The sequence below is a fragment of the Mauremys reevesii genome, linkage group 10 (assembly GCF_016161935.1).
Source record: "Mauremys reevesii isolate NIE-2019 linkage group 10, ASM1616193v1, whole genome shotgun sequence".
Classification (NCBI taxonomy): domain Eukaryota; kingdom Metazoa; phylum Chordata; order Testudines; family Geoemydidae; genus Mauremys; species Mauremys reevesii.
The window spans coordinates 62,665,631-62,682,205 of NC_052632.1; the positions used below are offsets into that span (position 1 = coordinate 62,665,631).

General features: G+C 44.7%; 1 protein-coding gene across 7 annotated transcripts in view; it reads left to right on the forward strand.

Moving 5' to 3' along the window:
- The window catches only part of CIITA (class II major histocompatibility complex transactivator), a 102,914-nt gene that overhangs the window by 49,440 nt on the left and 36,899 nt on the right, over positions 1-16,575 (forward strand). For all 7 annotated transcript variants that reach the window (XM_039492947.1, XM_039492946.1, XM_039492950.1 and 4 more), the window contains one exon: positions 15,684-15,830. In XM_039492947.1, coding sequence (XP_039348881.1) covers positions 15,684-15,830 — 147 coding nt within the window. The remainder of the gene's footprint in view (positions 1-15,683; positions 15,831-16,575) is intronic.

Consider the following 16,575-nt stretch of genomic DNA (forward strand, 5'->3'; position numbering starts at 1 on the left):
TCTATGTTTTTAATAGACAGCAGTCCTATTGGCAGCAATCCTGCCTATTAGGATTGGCAGCAATCCTAATCCTCTAAATGGTGTGCAGTGTCTCTTCTGTTTAACATAGATGTTCATAATGACAGGCAGCAGCATGTCTGTAACAAGCACAGGGAAGGATAGTGGCTGTTAACCTCAAGTTCTAGGAGAGGAGTTTTGTTCATTGCATCAGTGCTTGTTTACTATGAATTGTTACATGGTCATCACATTTCATCAACTAGTCTGTGACAGCTGAAAGTCCAGGTCTTTTCCTCTGTCTTCAAAATGGCTTCACCCTTTTCTTTCATTTTACTAACTTGTCTCATCTGCCATGGAAGCACTTTCCTTCACCTACTGACTCCAATCTGCTTCCATCCATGGAGCAGTGCATGGGGAAAGCAAACTCTTAGCAGGCCTTCTGAGGAGCATCAGCCTACTTTTTGAGAGAAGACTGCCTTGTCCCCTCTATATAATCATGCCCTTTCATTTTATTAACATCAAATGACAGATTAGTAAGGGACGTGGTAAATCCTCCATTACTTGGAGTCTTTGAATCAAGACCAAATGTCTTTCTAAAACGTAGGCTATTGTTCAGCCACAAATTATTGGGTTCAATGCACTGGTTGACATTCAGATGTCCTGTGTTATCTAGGAGGTAAAACTAGATCATCATAATGCCCCCTTCTGACCTGAAAATTTGCAAAGGTCCCATCTTCTTGATTAGTCTAACAATATATTAAATGGGTTCACTCAGACTCTTAAAAATTTTAACTTGTTCAATTAATGAATATATTTTTTTTCCCCCAGCCTTGCCAGTGGTTCTTTAGGTGGCTTTGTCCTTTTCTGGTAGCTCTTTTTTTAGCACTAGTCCTGTTAATGTCTCTCTAGCATTATAATTAAAATCAGTTGCAAGGATCATTATCCAGTGCTTCTTGGAGTGCTGGTAGGGTTGCCGTTACCTAGCACTCTGTCAGGCCTGTTCAGTTGTCAGTGTTGCTCCGTGTAATTGAAATAAGAAACTTCTATGTAAAATAAAATGTTCTCATTCTGACTTCAGACTTTGCTGCAGAAGGTGCTAGACTGAGCCATGTGTTGGGGGCAGGGTTTCGGAGGCAGGAAACTGAAGGGAAATGTGGCAGAACAGGAGTCTAAATTCTTGGGGGAGTTATAGCATTGTGAGGGGCATGACACAGATGGAGGGCATGAAGTTGGGCTTGGTGAGAGGCAAATGGAGAGGGTGCTTGGAGGCAGGGCATGAAGGATTGGGTGCAAGGAAACCTTAGGTCATAGAGGGGGATGTGGGCCTAGAGCACCTGCCTAGGGACCCAACTTCTGGAGCACAAAGAGATCAGAGTCCCAGCTTTCGTTTGAGTGAACACTGTGGGGACTAGAAAAAGCTTGATCTTGAGGATGTAGTAATTAGTGTCCCAGACAGACTGTCTGCCGATGCAGTCAAACATTAACTTATCCTGTTCATCTTAACTCTGAATCCTCTGCACTGGGGGAGCCCCCCACCATCACCCAAGCAGAGAACTTATTTGTTGGGTGGCTTGTTGCTGCCATGCTATCATAGTGCTACTGGGATGAGCTGTCAAGCTCCCTTCCCCCCCCACCCGCCCCGACCACAAGTTTTCTGCTGTGCAGTAGGATGCACTGCAGCGGCAAGCAAATCCCCTTGAGCTTTCTTTAATTTAGATTTCTGCAAATCTTTTTAAATTAGAAACAAGACAATTTTCCAGTTCCTTACTAGCCATTGTTTGACTACTCGGCAGCATCTTGACTCAGCTGTTGTGGTTGCCTAGGAGGTTTGTGTGGGAGGAAATAGGAATTGCACAAACGGCTTTTGTCTCCAGTGTTGTTAAGAAGACTCTCTTCTGAGATTACATCTATACTGCAGCCAGGGGTGTAATTTCTGGCTCAGGCAGACATGCCTTCTCTAGCTTTGATTGAGTTAGTGAGCTAAAAATAGCAGTGTAGGATTAAAGTTTTTGTGTGGGTACATCTACCTGAGCCAGAAATTATCCCTTCCCTCTTCCCTCACCCCTGCCCCTCCCCACCCCCCGGGCGCAGTGTAGACATAGCCTGAGTGTGTAAACCCTGGCTGCAGATAGGTGGGAGGAGGTGGCAGAAAATGCCTATGTAAGTCTGCCTCGGACAGTGTCAAAATAATGAATAATTGAACTTCCTGCAATTTATGGGAGCACACAAGGAAGGGCATCCGCCTCGGTCTCCCAACACACTAATTCCTAGCTATGTTTATGCTGCACTCTGGCTTTATTGTGCTCAGGCACCTACTGGCAAATAGGGTGGCAGAAGTGGGTCCATTTAATTAATGTCTCAGGTCTTCCCAGATAATCCTGGCAATGATTATATAGTTCAAATGCCCTACATTTCCCCATATTGAATTGCTGTTAAAATCAGGAAGTGTGAAATGTTCATTCCTCATTATTCCTACTGGAGTGAAGTTGACACATAACAAATCTGAAATAACAACTCAATACTTCCAGTTTGACAATTTCCAATATAATCAAGTCTTTTTACACAGAAACTGCTCAGAGGAAGAAATAAAAAGCTTTCATCTAAAATGTCATATGCTTAGTTGTAAACCAGAGGATGATTTTTGGAAAGTTTGAGGTTAGTGTGGGTACGAACAGAAGAGTGATTAACTATCAACTCATCTGTTCACTTAGATTTGCTCCCTGAGTCATTCTTGCTTTTTTTAATAAAGTGAGTTTACCTCTTCTGTGAACATTGCATTGCCAGTTGGTTCTGGAGGAATGAAGTATTCTATTCTGGCCAGCATATCATAAACAATTATTAACAAAGTTTTCACTGCAGGAGTTTGACTGGTGTGGATTAATGAGACAGAAAAGCTTAGTTTTCAGATTCCATGGCAAGTTTGCTGGGCTGATAGGGAAAAATATATTAAATGATTTGATATGGAAATTAACATTGCACACCATAGCGCCATTTGAGTGTAACTCTCTGGCACAACCATATGGTAATCATATACTTTTGAAAATACTACTCTCTAGAAAAATTGATCATTGTCCAAACTTAAACCTCAGATTTTTCACTCAATGAAAATTGTGCGCTAGCCTTTACATTTACTTTTTTGCACTTTTACTTTAGTGAGAGTTAATTGATTTTAAATGTTACCATCTACAAGTCTTCTAGCATGTCAGCTTATTTCTGTAAGTAATCAAATATATTCAGCATTTTGGATAGGACATATTCCATAAGCTCATCTTTACCTGTGGCATTAATGTCCTATCACCAGCCAAGTATTTTGATCTGTTAAGCAATAAGGTACAGTAATATAGATTATCTCTTGCAAATACTTGGCTTTACTAATTAATAGCAGCTTTGAAGGGATTATTCCAATATTATATATGCAGGCAACATTGTGAATTTTATGTTGGAGACCCAACATTGTGTCTACCCTTTCCTTGGATATATTTGAGCTCCTACCCATCTCCAACCCTATCCATCACTGATGCTACAGAGGAAGGAGACTAAAAATACCCCAAAATACTTTTGAGGGGGTGAGGGTAAAACCCCTTCCTGACTGTCTGAAGCCCTGAAGCATGAGCTTTAGGAATATAATCAATGAAAACTAGTGCATTAGGCTTTACACTTATTTTCTTGAAGTCTTTTGCAATGGAGATTAAAGATAATCTAGGCATGGCCCAACACTTTAACAAATACTTTGCCTCAGTTTCTAATAAGACTAATAAAGAGCTTAGAGGTAGTGACAGAATGGCTAATAGGAATGAGGATGTGGAAGTAGACATTACTACAGGCAAGGTGGAATGAAACTCAAAAAGTTTAATGGGACTAAATTGGGGGGGCCTGGGTAATCTACATCCAAGAATATTAATGGAACTGGCACATGAAATTGCAAGCTCAATAGCAAGGAATTTTAATGAATCTGTAAACTCTGGGGTTGTACCTTTATAACTGTAGAATTGCTAATGTAACCCTTCTGCCCCTCTGAGTTGGCAGCAACAAGGGCCAGGTTCAGTATCCAGGGGTTCCATTTCAATAACACAATGCAAAACTGGCTCGAGCCCCCACCCAGTGACCTGGGACAATTACATACCACCACCCCCCGGGCGCCTCTAGGAGGCAATACTTCCCCACTCACAAGCACAGAGTCTGAGTGTAGCAAAATCCTTTTAATAAAGGAGGGAAACAATGCGGCATCACGTTGGAGAGACACCACAAACAGGATTATACACAAACCATAAGCAAAAAACAAAAACCCACCTCCAAGTACATTTGGCAATGTCCTTTCCCCTGTAGGGTCTTAAGTCCAATCACCCCAAAGTCCAACAACCCAAAAGTCTCTGTCTCTGGTCCGTGCCACCCCAGAGTTCAAAACTTTATCTGCAGAGTTTTACCCTCCCCCAGCCTGGGGTGGAAATGGGGGGGGGTCACGCACACAGGGTGTTAAGGGGCACCTTACGTGTGCCGGGGCCAACTGCTCCACCTCTCCGTGGAGTTCTGCTGCAGGCTTCACCATGACCGGCTCCACTCCACCAGCTGTGCCACTCCTCCTGCTGACCTGTGAACCGCTTCAGCCGTCCCCACGAACCGCTTTGCTCCGCTCCGCTCACAGTTCTGTGGACTGCTCAAACGTACTGCAATGCTCCACTCTGCCAGCCACTTAGCGATAGATCTTCAGGCTCCCCCACTAGTTAACACAGCACTCAGTGATCTCAGCTCAGTAAGCTTAGCTCTTTTAGTGATTTTAGCTCTTTTAGTGATTTCAGCTTGTAGTAGGGGAGCCCCAGTGGTGGTGCACTATTGGCCCAACGTGAATTCAGGTTAGCAGCCTCTAGATGGACTCCTAAAGGATTCAAAATTAGCTCTGCTCTTCAACAGTGGAGAAAGGAGGATGTGCGTGCAATTGGTGTTCCGGGCCCATACCATCAGGTACACACACCAGTCCCCAACCTCTCTTAATTCACTGGGTTTTGGCATCCATGTCCCTTGTCTAGCGAGTGCTATTTACTTGATGGTGAGATTCTCTGTCATAAGGCAGTTTCATAGTTCCTCATTCACATAATCAGGGTGACAACACTTTATTCCTCCTGCCCCAATAACAAAGAAATTGGGGATCCCACAGCTGTGAAAATAACCATCCCAGGCTGCTGTGCGCTATGCTAAGTGGAGTGGGTTTGCCAATGCAAATGCCTGAAATTCCTTTCCCACTCCTCATAATTTACCACCAGATGTCAGGGTAGAGCTCATCCTAACTCTGCTTACACTAATATAGGACCTATTTTTAAGAAAGGTGGGGGGAAGTAATCCAAGAAACTACAGGCCTGGTAGTTTGACCCCAATTGTATGCGAGGTCTTGGAACAAATTTTGAAAGAGAAAATAGTTAAGGACATAGAGGTAATTGGGATAAAATACAACATGGTTTTACAAAAGGTAGACCATGCCAGACCCACCTGATCTTCTTGAGAAGATAACTGATTTTTTAGACCAAGGAAATGCAGTAGATCTAATCTACTTGGATTTCAGTAAGGCATTGGCTACAGTTCCACATGGGAAATTATTAGTTCAGTTGGAGAAGGTGGGGGATTAATATGAGAATTGAAAAGTGATAAGGAGCTGGTTAAAGGGGAGACTACAATGGGTCATGCTGAAAGGCTGGAGGGAAGTTACTAGTGGAGTTCCTCAGGGATCCGTCTTGGAATCAATCTTATTTAACAATTTTATTAATGACCTTGGCACAAAAAGTGAGAGTCTGCTAATAAAATTTGCGGCTGAGATAAAGTTGGGAGGTATTGCCAATACAGAGGAGGACTGGAATATCATACAAGAAGATCTGGATGACCTTGAAAACTGGAGTAATAGGAATGGGAGCACAGGCACTGACTTCCTCCAGGCCCCAGGGGTGCTCAACCCCCTGCTTCACCCCAGGCCCCAACCCCACCCGACTCCTTTCCCCAAGCCCATGCCCCGCTTTTTCCCGACCCTGGTCCACCCCCCACCCCACCTCTTGCTGCCCAGTTACACCCCTCCCCTGAGCGTGTCCCATCCCTGCTTCTCTCTCGCCCTCCCACAGCGCCTCCTGCATGCCACGGAGCAGCTGCTCTGTGACAGGTGGGAAGTGCTGGGGGTGGGGGAAGCTGGCTACTGGAGCACCCACTGAGTCAGTGCCTATGACTGGGATGACCTTATGGACTAACAACAAGATTTTTTGCTGTAAACTGTGGATTTATCAATTGGAAGAGACAGAGGAGAAGACAGACCTGGGTGTATTGGTTGATCACAGGATGACTATGACCTGCCAATGTGATGTGGCTGTGAAAAAGGCTAATCCAGTCCCAGGATGCATTAGGTGAGATATTTCCAGTAGAGACAGGGAAGTGTTAATGCCATTATACCAGGCACTGGTGAGACCTCATCTGGAATACTATGTGCAATACTGGTCTTCATGTTTAAGAAAGATTAATTCGGATTGCAACAGGTGCAGAGAAGGGCTATTAGAATGATCCAAGAAATGGAAACCTACCTTATGAGAGCAGACTAAAAGAGCTTGGCTTGTTTAGCCTAACAAAAGTTGGCTGAGAGGAGATATGATTGTTCTCTATAAATGCATCAGAGGGATAAATACCAGGGCGGGAGAGGAGTTATTTAAGTTATGCGCCAATGTGGACACAAGAACACATGGCTATAAACTGGCTATCAATAAGCTCAGGCTTGAAATTAGGCAAAGGTTTCTAACCATCCGAGGAGTGAAGCTCTGAAACAGCCTTCCCAGGGGAGCAGTGGGGGCAAAAACTGGCTTCAAGTCTGATCTTGATAAGTTTATGGAGGGGATGATATGATCATTTTGCCCACAATGGCAAATGATCTGCAGCTGATAGCAGCAAATATCTCCAGTGGCCGGTGATGGGACACTAGATGGGGAGGGCCGTGAGTTACTACAGATAATTCTTTCCAAGGTGTCTGGCTTGTGTGTCTTGCCCATTTGATCAGGGTCTAACTGGTCACCATATGTGGGATCAGGAAGGAACTTTCCTCCTAGTAAGATTGGCAGAGATGCTGGGGGCTTTACTCCTTCTCTGCAGCATGGAGCATGGGTCACTTGCAGCTTTAAACTAGTGTAAATGGTGGATTCCCTGTAACTTGATTTGTGGACTTCAGTAACTCAGCCAGGATAGTGGGTGGGCGAGGGTCTGTAGCCTGCAATACGCAGGAGGTCAGACTAGATGATCCTGATAGTCCCTGTGACATTCTATACCTTGGGGGGAGCATGCTGTAACCCCCATATTCCTCATTTTCATGTAATCATGATCTTACGTATAAAGCATGCCTTGTAAAGTATCAAGGGAAAGGTCCTGATCTACTGAAAGTCATTTCTCTACCCATATATGTGTATCATTAATGCATATGAAGTAATGAGAATTGTGTAGTATGGTTGTCACTAAACATGCTGTAAATTGGGAGAATCAGTCAGATATTAGCTCCCCAAGGAAAGTAACCAACGCCCGGGCGGGGTGTCAAACAATCCATCAACAGCCATTGTCCAGCAAGGGAGCTACAATGCAGTGACTCACCTGCATAAGACCTCACTAGGGGAATTGCTCAACCTTGCTTGGAGAGACTCACCAGTAATGCTCACCTGACTCTGAAGGTGGTGGGGGCACAGCCAAGAGGGAGGAAAGGACATGATAAAAGGAAGAGATGTTTTGGCATGCTCTTCCTCTCTCTTCCACCTCCATCTACAGACATCACCACCATGCAACTGAAGCGCTGATCAAAGGGGAGAGCCTGGCTGAAGAGCAACCAGCCAGCCTGTGGTGAGAAGCATCGAAGTTTGTAAGGGCATTGAAAGTGTTAAGATCAGCTTAGAATGCATTTTGCTTTTATTTCAAAAAAAGAACAGGAGTACTTGTGGCACCTTAGAGACTAACAAATTTATTTGAACATAAGCTTTTGTGGGCTACAACCCACTTCATCGGATGCATAGAATGAAACATATAGTGAGGAGATATATACACATACAGAGAACATGAAAAGGTGGGAGTTGTCCTACCAACTCTAAGAGGCTAATTAATTAAGATGATCCGATGAAGTTGGCTGTAGCCCATGAAAGCTTATGCTCAAATAAATTTGTTAGTCTCTAAGGGCTAGTCTACACTTACGAGCCGGGTCGACGCGGTGAGTTCGACTTCTCGGAGTTTGAACTATCGCGTCTAATCTGGACGCGATAGTTCGAACTCCGGAAGCGCCGCGGTCGACTCCGGTACTCCACCACGGCAAAAAGCAGTGGCGGAGTCGACCTTGGAGCCGCGGACTTCGATTCCGCGGCATCTGGACGGGTGAGTAGTTCGAACTAGGGTACTTCGAATTCAGCTATGCTATTCACGTAGCTGAATTTGCGTACCCTAGTTCGACCCCGCTTCTTAGTGTGGACCAGCCCTAAGGTGCCACAAGTACTCCTGTTCTTTCTGCAGATAGAGACTAACACGGCTGCTACTCTGAAACCTGTTTTCATTTCATTTGACCAAATCTGACTTATGCTTTGACTTATAATCACTTAAAATCTATAGTTGGAGTTAATAAATCTGTTTTGTTTATTCTACCTGAAGCAGTGTGTTTGGTTTGAAGCGTGTCATAAACTCCCCTTGGGATAACAAGTCTGGTACATATCAATTTCTTTTTTAAATTGACCAACTCTCATAAGTTTGCAGAGTCCCATGGGCATAACTGGACACTGCAAGACGGAGGTTCCTAGGGTTGTGTCTGGAGCCAGAGATATTGGCTATTGTCATTAAGTTGCACAGTCCAAGGATCAGCTTACATGCCAGATGCTGTGTGTGAACAGCCCAGGAATGGGGGTTCTCACAGCAGAGCAGGGTAAGGCTGGCTCCCAGAATCAAGGATTGGAGTGACCTAGCAGATCACTGGTCCAGATAACATCAGAGGGGAATGTCACAGTCCCTTCTACCCTTTCCAAGGGTACCCAGAGGCACCTTGCCACCACCTACCCTTAGTGGAGCCTTCTTTGAACCTGCCAGGTCTCAGCTCCCTGACTCTCTCAGCCACAGGCAACACAAACACTCCCCTCAGCCCACACAGGCTCTGCTGTCCCTCGTGCAGGTTAGAGATAACCACACTCCAACCCTGAGTTCTCCAAGCATCCCCCTGCAGTGTCTAGTCCCTTTGCCACTGGACCCTTACAGTATTACCAGGCCTGCTCTACGCACAGCTTACTAGTTATGCATCAGAACACCGCTCCACTTAACCCAGCACGCAGATTTGCTTTTAGAGAAAGCAAGTATACATTTATTTGACAAAGAATACAGATTCATGGGACAGCAAACAGAAATACTGGAAACAAAGGGCTACATATAAATAAATCCTCCCACACATTCTTGAGCCTGAACTCAACTCACAAGATGCCTTCTGGTCTGATAAGAAGTAAGGGTGCAATTCTGTCACACAGGTCACAGAGTCCGTGACTTTCTGGGACCTCTACAACTTCTGCAGTAGCAGGGCTGGAGTAGCTGTCAGCCCACTGGTGCTGCCAGAGCAGCTGACCGGCAGTCCGCCCCGGAGCCACTGGAGCAGTGATCCCTGGGCCACTGGAACAGCAACTAGAGCAATGCCCCCTCCCCTGGCAGTGCTCCCACTGTTCATTCCCTTCCTCCACCACCCAAGTATTTGAGGTAAAAGTTGCAGGTTGCAGGCTTCCGTGAATAATTGTTGTCCAGGGCTTATCCCTGACTTCTACTAAAGATACCCGTGACAGAATCCTAACCTTACTGATATGGTACTGCTTACCTAAAGGCCTTCTCACAGCATTTTTCAACCAGGCTGAATGAGACCCTTCTTTCATGAGCCCCAACCCACTGGCAACTTGTCTCCCCTTGATGAAGGATGGCAGAGCGTCTTTCTGTACCCCTCAAATATATCAGACCTTTGATCTTCATCTGAAACAGGGTGGATTTGATTTAAATCACTAGTCAGGAAGACTCAATTTAATCATGGATTGCTACATAAAACTGCATTCTTGTTGGTTGTTATAACCTTAATACATATTTTTCACAACTCAGAAATAGATGTATGTTTCATTTTTAGAAGGTATATATTATACATTTTTAAAGTGATTTATGGGCAAACAGGAAATAAAATTCAAAAGTTTGTGGGGCTTTTCCTGTCTACCTGTCCAGTGCATCTGAGTTCAGATTGCTGTCCAGAGCGGTCACAATGGTGCACTGTAGGATAGCTCCTGGAGGCCAATACCGTTGAATTGTGGCCACACTAACCCTAATTCGAAATGGCAATGTCGTTTTCAGCGCTACTCCCCTCGTCAGGGAGGAGTACAGAAATTGATTTTAAGGGCCCTTTATATCGAACTAAAGGGCTTCGTTGTGTGGCGGGGTGCAGGGTTGATTCGATTTAACGCTGCTAAATTCGAGATAAATTCGTAGTGTAGACCAGGCCTTGGAGTTCTGATGTTAGTTGCACCAGCAGAGAGAGCAGTCTGCTAATTCAGCAAACCTTGATGTTACTCATAATGATAGACCACAGGTATAGTTCAGCGACAAAGGCACTTGGCCCGGTTTAATGCCCTTAAGGCACAGTCCTAATGACTCGCATAACTTGCACAAGTACATTAACACGATTGCCCTGTGGCAAGGAGCAGTTCAGTCAGCAGCGGGAATCTTTGCTGTCCCTCAGCCACACAGAGGCCTGCACCCTGTAACCATTATGCACCCCATGTCCTCTGCCAGTTGGCACCAACAGGTCCTTGGATCGCAATATGACATAAACCAGCAGTAACACCTTCTTCCAGCCTCCCGACGTGCTACATTACCTCACATTTTCAGCTACCTGACAAGGTGTAACCTATTCCTCCTGTGTGCATTGCTGCCTTCCTTTTTCTGGACCCTCAGTGTGTTATACTACCTTCAACTTGGAGCTAAATTCAGAGGTGATGTGTAAAGACAAGCAGGTATGGGTCTAAACTGAATAAGCATTTGTTTCCCCTACACCCACCTCCCCTCCATACCAGCAGTTATACCCGAGGAAAGTTAAGAGAGGCTGCATTATCTTTGCTGGCGAGTCCTCTCCATATTGGGAAACCCCATAGGACAGACAGGTGCCAGCTAGAGCATTCTTTGCAATGCAGTCCCATTGGGACTGTACTGTCAGCAAGCAGAGGTAGAGATGCAGAGGGCCCCAGAGTTGTAAAGACACAGGACCTCACATTAATTGCTCTGTGTCATGGTTACAGCATTCACTGCACCTGTGACCCCTCTTCTGGTCTCTCTCAAGTGCACCCCTTTAAGTGCTGGGGCCTACGCCTTCACTCTTCTCAGCGTGGAAGCCCTAGCTTCTCCCCATCACAGACCCAGGTCCCTGAGCTATAAACATCCTTGTTCATCAACCGTGATTCCTCAGCAGCTCCAGCTGGGTTTGGCACCTGTTAGACTTCCCTTCAGAAGCTGTCATCAGTAGATAAATGCAGTGACCCAGAGCAGCTTCTTTAAAAAATATATATTTATATTTATTTATAGCATTCAGAGAATAGAGTTCGAACAACAAAAGGCCTACATGCAAATGGCTTACCTAAAGCTTAGCATTTCCCTCAGAGCCTCCGGACATTCTGCAGAGTCTGTTTCCATGTGTCAGTCAGTTCTCCTTGAGCAGTTTCCTAACAACCCAGTCTCTCCCCCAGATTCTGGATTTTTATCTAGAGTTTTTTGTTTCAAGTGTGCAGGTCCCTCCTACCCCAGTCAAGGTGTTTGAGGCAGATTGGTCAAAGGGAATAATTCAAAAGCGGTGACACCTGTATTGTCAGTTAAGTTCCAGTGACTGGGTTATATAAAGTCACTGCCTGCCTTCCTACAGACCTGCAGCAATCTTGTGCAGGAATTAATCCTTTGAACAGTCTACCAAACAGCATAACACTCAAACAGAGGTACACAATAGTCATAAAACAAAATACAGCTATCTCCCATGTTCTTCACACTCTGTGAATCCATGTGGATTTGAAGGACGGAGAAGCTGCCTTTTGTTGGCTAGAGTCCCGGTCTCTTCCATGAGGCAACCTCCTTCTCACAAAAGTTTCCTAGCTTCTTGGTGTGTGTCACTGTGTAGAAACACAATCTGACCATATGATCCTGGGGACCAAACATGCACCCTTTATATCCTTTTTCTTGGGTGCAATCCACTCTCTCTAATGCAGAGGAGAATGTTTCACCTTTCTTTGACTCAACCTGTTCTACCTGTGAAACTCTGGAAATAATAGGGCCTTGTGTTTGTGTTTATAAAACCACATCCCCTCATGAGGTTCCAGGAGACTGTGTTTAGCACTAGATCAGTGATTCCCAAACTGGGGTTTGCAAAATGTTACAGGGGGTTCTCGGGGAAAAAAATGGCGGACAGAGCTGTCGTTAGGGCCCCCGGGTGGCACAGGACCAGCAGTCCGGAGCCCCTGGACTTCCAAGAGCTAAGCAGATCAAAGCAAGCATGTCTATCACACTGAGGAGATTTAAACTTCAAGACTCCTTATAAGAAATGGAAAGGGAGGTGGATATTTTTTTGCTGTTTTTAAAATGAAATAGGAAGCTAGCATTGTTTTTAAAATTATTATGAAGAACAAGTTGAAGCTTTGTTGTAACGTGCGTTGTTTGCCTGGACTGCTCAAGCCCTGAATGCTTATGTAGGAGGAACTCTTTGAGTTGTCTTCTTAAATACCTTCATGCTGTTTCACATCTGATACTCCTTGATGAAACATGGGAGCCTTGTCTTATAACAGCTTATTCAAAGTGATACAAGCTACGAAAGTGAGATCTTGGAAAAGTGTTGCCATTTTCATAATGTAAAAAAAACTGTAATGATAAATAATAATAAATAGTGTGTAATAATCATGTCATAAAAACAAATTTTATATTTCCAAGATCACTGCTTTTATAATTTATACACAGATAAAGGAGCAAACCCCTGGAAATATTCATTTTGAGGAGGGGGTTAGCGAGACTTGACATTTTAGTTAAAGGGGTTCACAGGTTGTTAAAGTTTAGGAACCACTGCACTAGATGAATTCAGTAAAGGAAATTGTGTAGCATACAGCTTCTTTTTTTCTCTTGCTCTCTTTTTTTTGTTTTACTGTCACAACAAATTATAATCTACATTTTATTTTCTTAACTTCATTGTTGTTTTCAATGAAAGTTGAGTTAACTGCTCTGCTTTCACTTCTAGGTCAGGCACTAGCTGAAAAGGTCTGTACAGTGTCTAAAGAGCCACATTCATCACTGTCTGTGTTTGCTATCTACACAACATTAAGGATGCAAGAACCTTGCAGTCGCAGTTGGGCTCCAGATGACCACATTTGCTAACTATGTATTTACAAACACGCAAAGCCTAGCTGTATATATACACTGCCGCTCTGCTAGGTTTTGTTGGCTTCTGCAATACAAGGCAGGCAGGCAGGCTCACTAGTGGCCTCCCAAATGATTTAAAGGGATACTACCCAATTCCTCTATTTTACACTAGCCTGTGAAGTAAATTAGGATTACTTTTTTTATGGCAATTAAGGTTTCCAGTTGATTCTTTTTCAAAGAAAAAATGTAGTGATGAGACTAGCACTTAATGTTTAGATTTAAAGTTTCTGAACAGCAAATCCTACATTTTAGAGCAGTTTTGCAAAGAAATTTTTATACTTAACACCTGTGATTGGCCTGTGCATAGGTTTTAGTGAGACAAGAGGGTGCACAGAATTTCTCTCCACTCCTACCTCCCCACACTTCAAACCTCCTACTTGAAAACCAGCCATCCAGGCAGATCCTGTGCTTAGAGAAGTCCCTACTCCTCCCTCCAACCTCCCTGATAACTCTCATCGTTGTCTCAGCCCCCTTGTGCTGCATTGAGGAAACACAGGTTCTCTGAAATGTGACACTGTCATTTGAAGTGAACTTCCTTCCACAACTGTGTCCCTCATCGCTGAACCTCTAGGTCTTTTCCATGTATTCCGTGCTCTGTTCCCTTCTTACTCATGATCTCTGTTCTTTCCTCACTCAACCTCCTCCCTTCTCAGCAGCAGTATGGTCTGTCCCACCATGCAGTCATTTAAATCAAAGGTGTGTGAGCACTGCTAATAAAATGTATACACCTGTTTTCTCTGGTCAGTGCTCTGTACCTGCTGCCTGTAACATATGCATAGAGGGCAACATGGCAGACCTGAGGACATAGCAACCTACACAGAGCTTTCAGTCCATAGGAAGATAGACAGGCACAATGGTGGTGGATGTCCTACTATGACAATTTGGGGACTGTGTCTGTACAGCTTATGAATTCTTATTGGTATTTCGGAAGTTGTTCTTAGGGAATCTGCTGTGTCATGGAATGCCTCTGTGTATCCATTATTGCTGACAAGCCTGTAAACTGGTATCTGTCTGACTAGCGGCCATGGAGACTAGTCAACCTTAACAACTGTACTCTGACCAGGGGCGGCTCTAGCAATTTCGCCGCCCCAAGCACGGTGGCATGCCGCGGGGGGCGCTCTGGCGGTCGCCGGTCCCGCAGCTCCGGTGGACCGCCTGCAGATGTGCCTTTGGGAGGTCCACCGGAGCCATGGGACCGGCGGACCCTCCGCAGGCACGCCTGAGGGAGGTCCACTGAAGCCGCGGGACCAGCGGACCCTCCGCAGGCACACCTGCGGGAGGTCCACCGGAGCCACCTGCCGCCCTCCTGGCGACCGGCAGAGTGCCCCCCGTGGCATGCCGCCCCAAGCACGTGCTTGGCATGCTGGGGCCTGGAGCCGGCCCTGACTCTGACCAGTCAATAGATATGCTAAGGAGATCGGCTGGAGCTGGGAGAAGCCATTTCTAGATTCTTGGGTTTGGAGAGTGGGAAAATTAGCAGCAGCAGCAGCACAAAGGAACTAGGTGGTGGTGCTGGGATGTATGAACTCCAGGGCCTCACAGAGAAACTCAGGAAGCTTTGGATAGAAGGAGAAGGGAAGAGTTGGGCAATGTTTTGTAGCAGGGATTTAGCTAAAGATCATCCAAGATCAGAGAAAACAACCTGACTTAGAGGAGGAGGAAAAGATGCTCCATGTTTCAGAAGTCAAGTCATGAGCTGCAGCAGAAGCATCCCAGACAACACCCCCACAGGACCCAGATTCCAGCCCAAAGAACGCTTCAGAGTGGTGGTAATCTGAGACAAAGAAATGTGTGCTGGGTTTATTGTTGTTGCACGGGTTTCTGCATTTCTCGTTCTTTTAAAGAAAAAGTAATGGTGTTTTAGAACCCTGTGCAAAATCTATCTTAATGTGTTTTATGTGTTACACCTATTGTATGCTCTTGAGGAGTTAACCTGTGGTCCCACAACACCCACATGGCTGGAGTAGAGCAGCAGTTCTCTAGTGCCTTCCATCTTAATATCTCAATGCTTGATGTCAGAACAAGTAGCAGACGTTCAATGCCTTTAGGATCTGGTTTTTGAAAGTGAAATATAAACAGACTGCTACAACATCCTTGTTTGAATAAGCAGCATTCTGTTTGACAGATTTCAGTATTGCCTGCTTTAGAGTAGATTTGATGGTAGAGGCCATGACAAATTATCAAAGTTATAAACTATTGATAAACATTCTTTACTTTATTCTATTCATTATTTTGTGCTTTGATTTCAGCTAGCAAAAGACAAACCATGGATTCGGCAGTTTTGACTGAAAATAGCTTTCTTGATTTGCTGCACAGCAATATTGATCCATTGCATCTATACAGCCTCTTGGATACAAGGTTATCTGATGAAGATGAAGAAAGTGAACTTTCAACAGGTTAGTAATGCAATGACTAGCATTAGCCAGGTCATTGGATGAAAGTAGAAGATGCCATTACTTAACAAGGGCACTGTATTGTGATGGAGCTAATCTAAATGTAGATATGGAATTCTGATGTGGTGACTCTAAATAATGGTGTATCCACATCCAGATACAGTAGCTGGTTCCAGATACCATTCTGGGTTAAATTTGTGTACCTGAGTTACAACTCTGTCTGTTCACCTTGTAGTTTATAACATACTTCTTTACATGTTGCTCATAATGAGAAGCTAATACCTTTGGCATTCATCTCATACAGCATAAATAAATGCCAAGTAAAACTGGCAACCCCTCTGCAACTTCAGGCTGGTGTCTTTACTAAACAGAGACTTTAGCGGAGACAGACCGCCATAACAAAACTAGTAAATTAATTTCCTCTGGTGATCCAGGATTTGACCTTAAATCTTGAGGTAGATGACCAATGTACTAGCAGCTGTGGGGGATTTGGCCAGTCACAGCATTTCTTAAAACAAGGTTGGGAGGAGGCCATCTCTCTATGCATCTGGGGGTTCCCTTCCCAATTCCCAGGACTAATTGGGTTGGAGACTGTTTCCTGTCCATTCCCTGACCATCAAACCCAATCCTACCTGAGGATGTCATTGTGATTGCGGTTGTCAATCTGCAGTAGTAGGCTGGTGGGCTATACCCTTGTTGACCTCATGCAGTTTCCTGCCCTCACTGTACTCCTCCTCTGGGTTTCTCT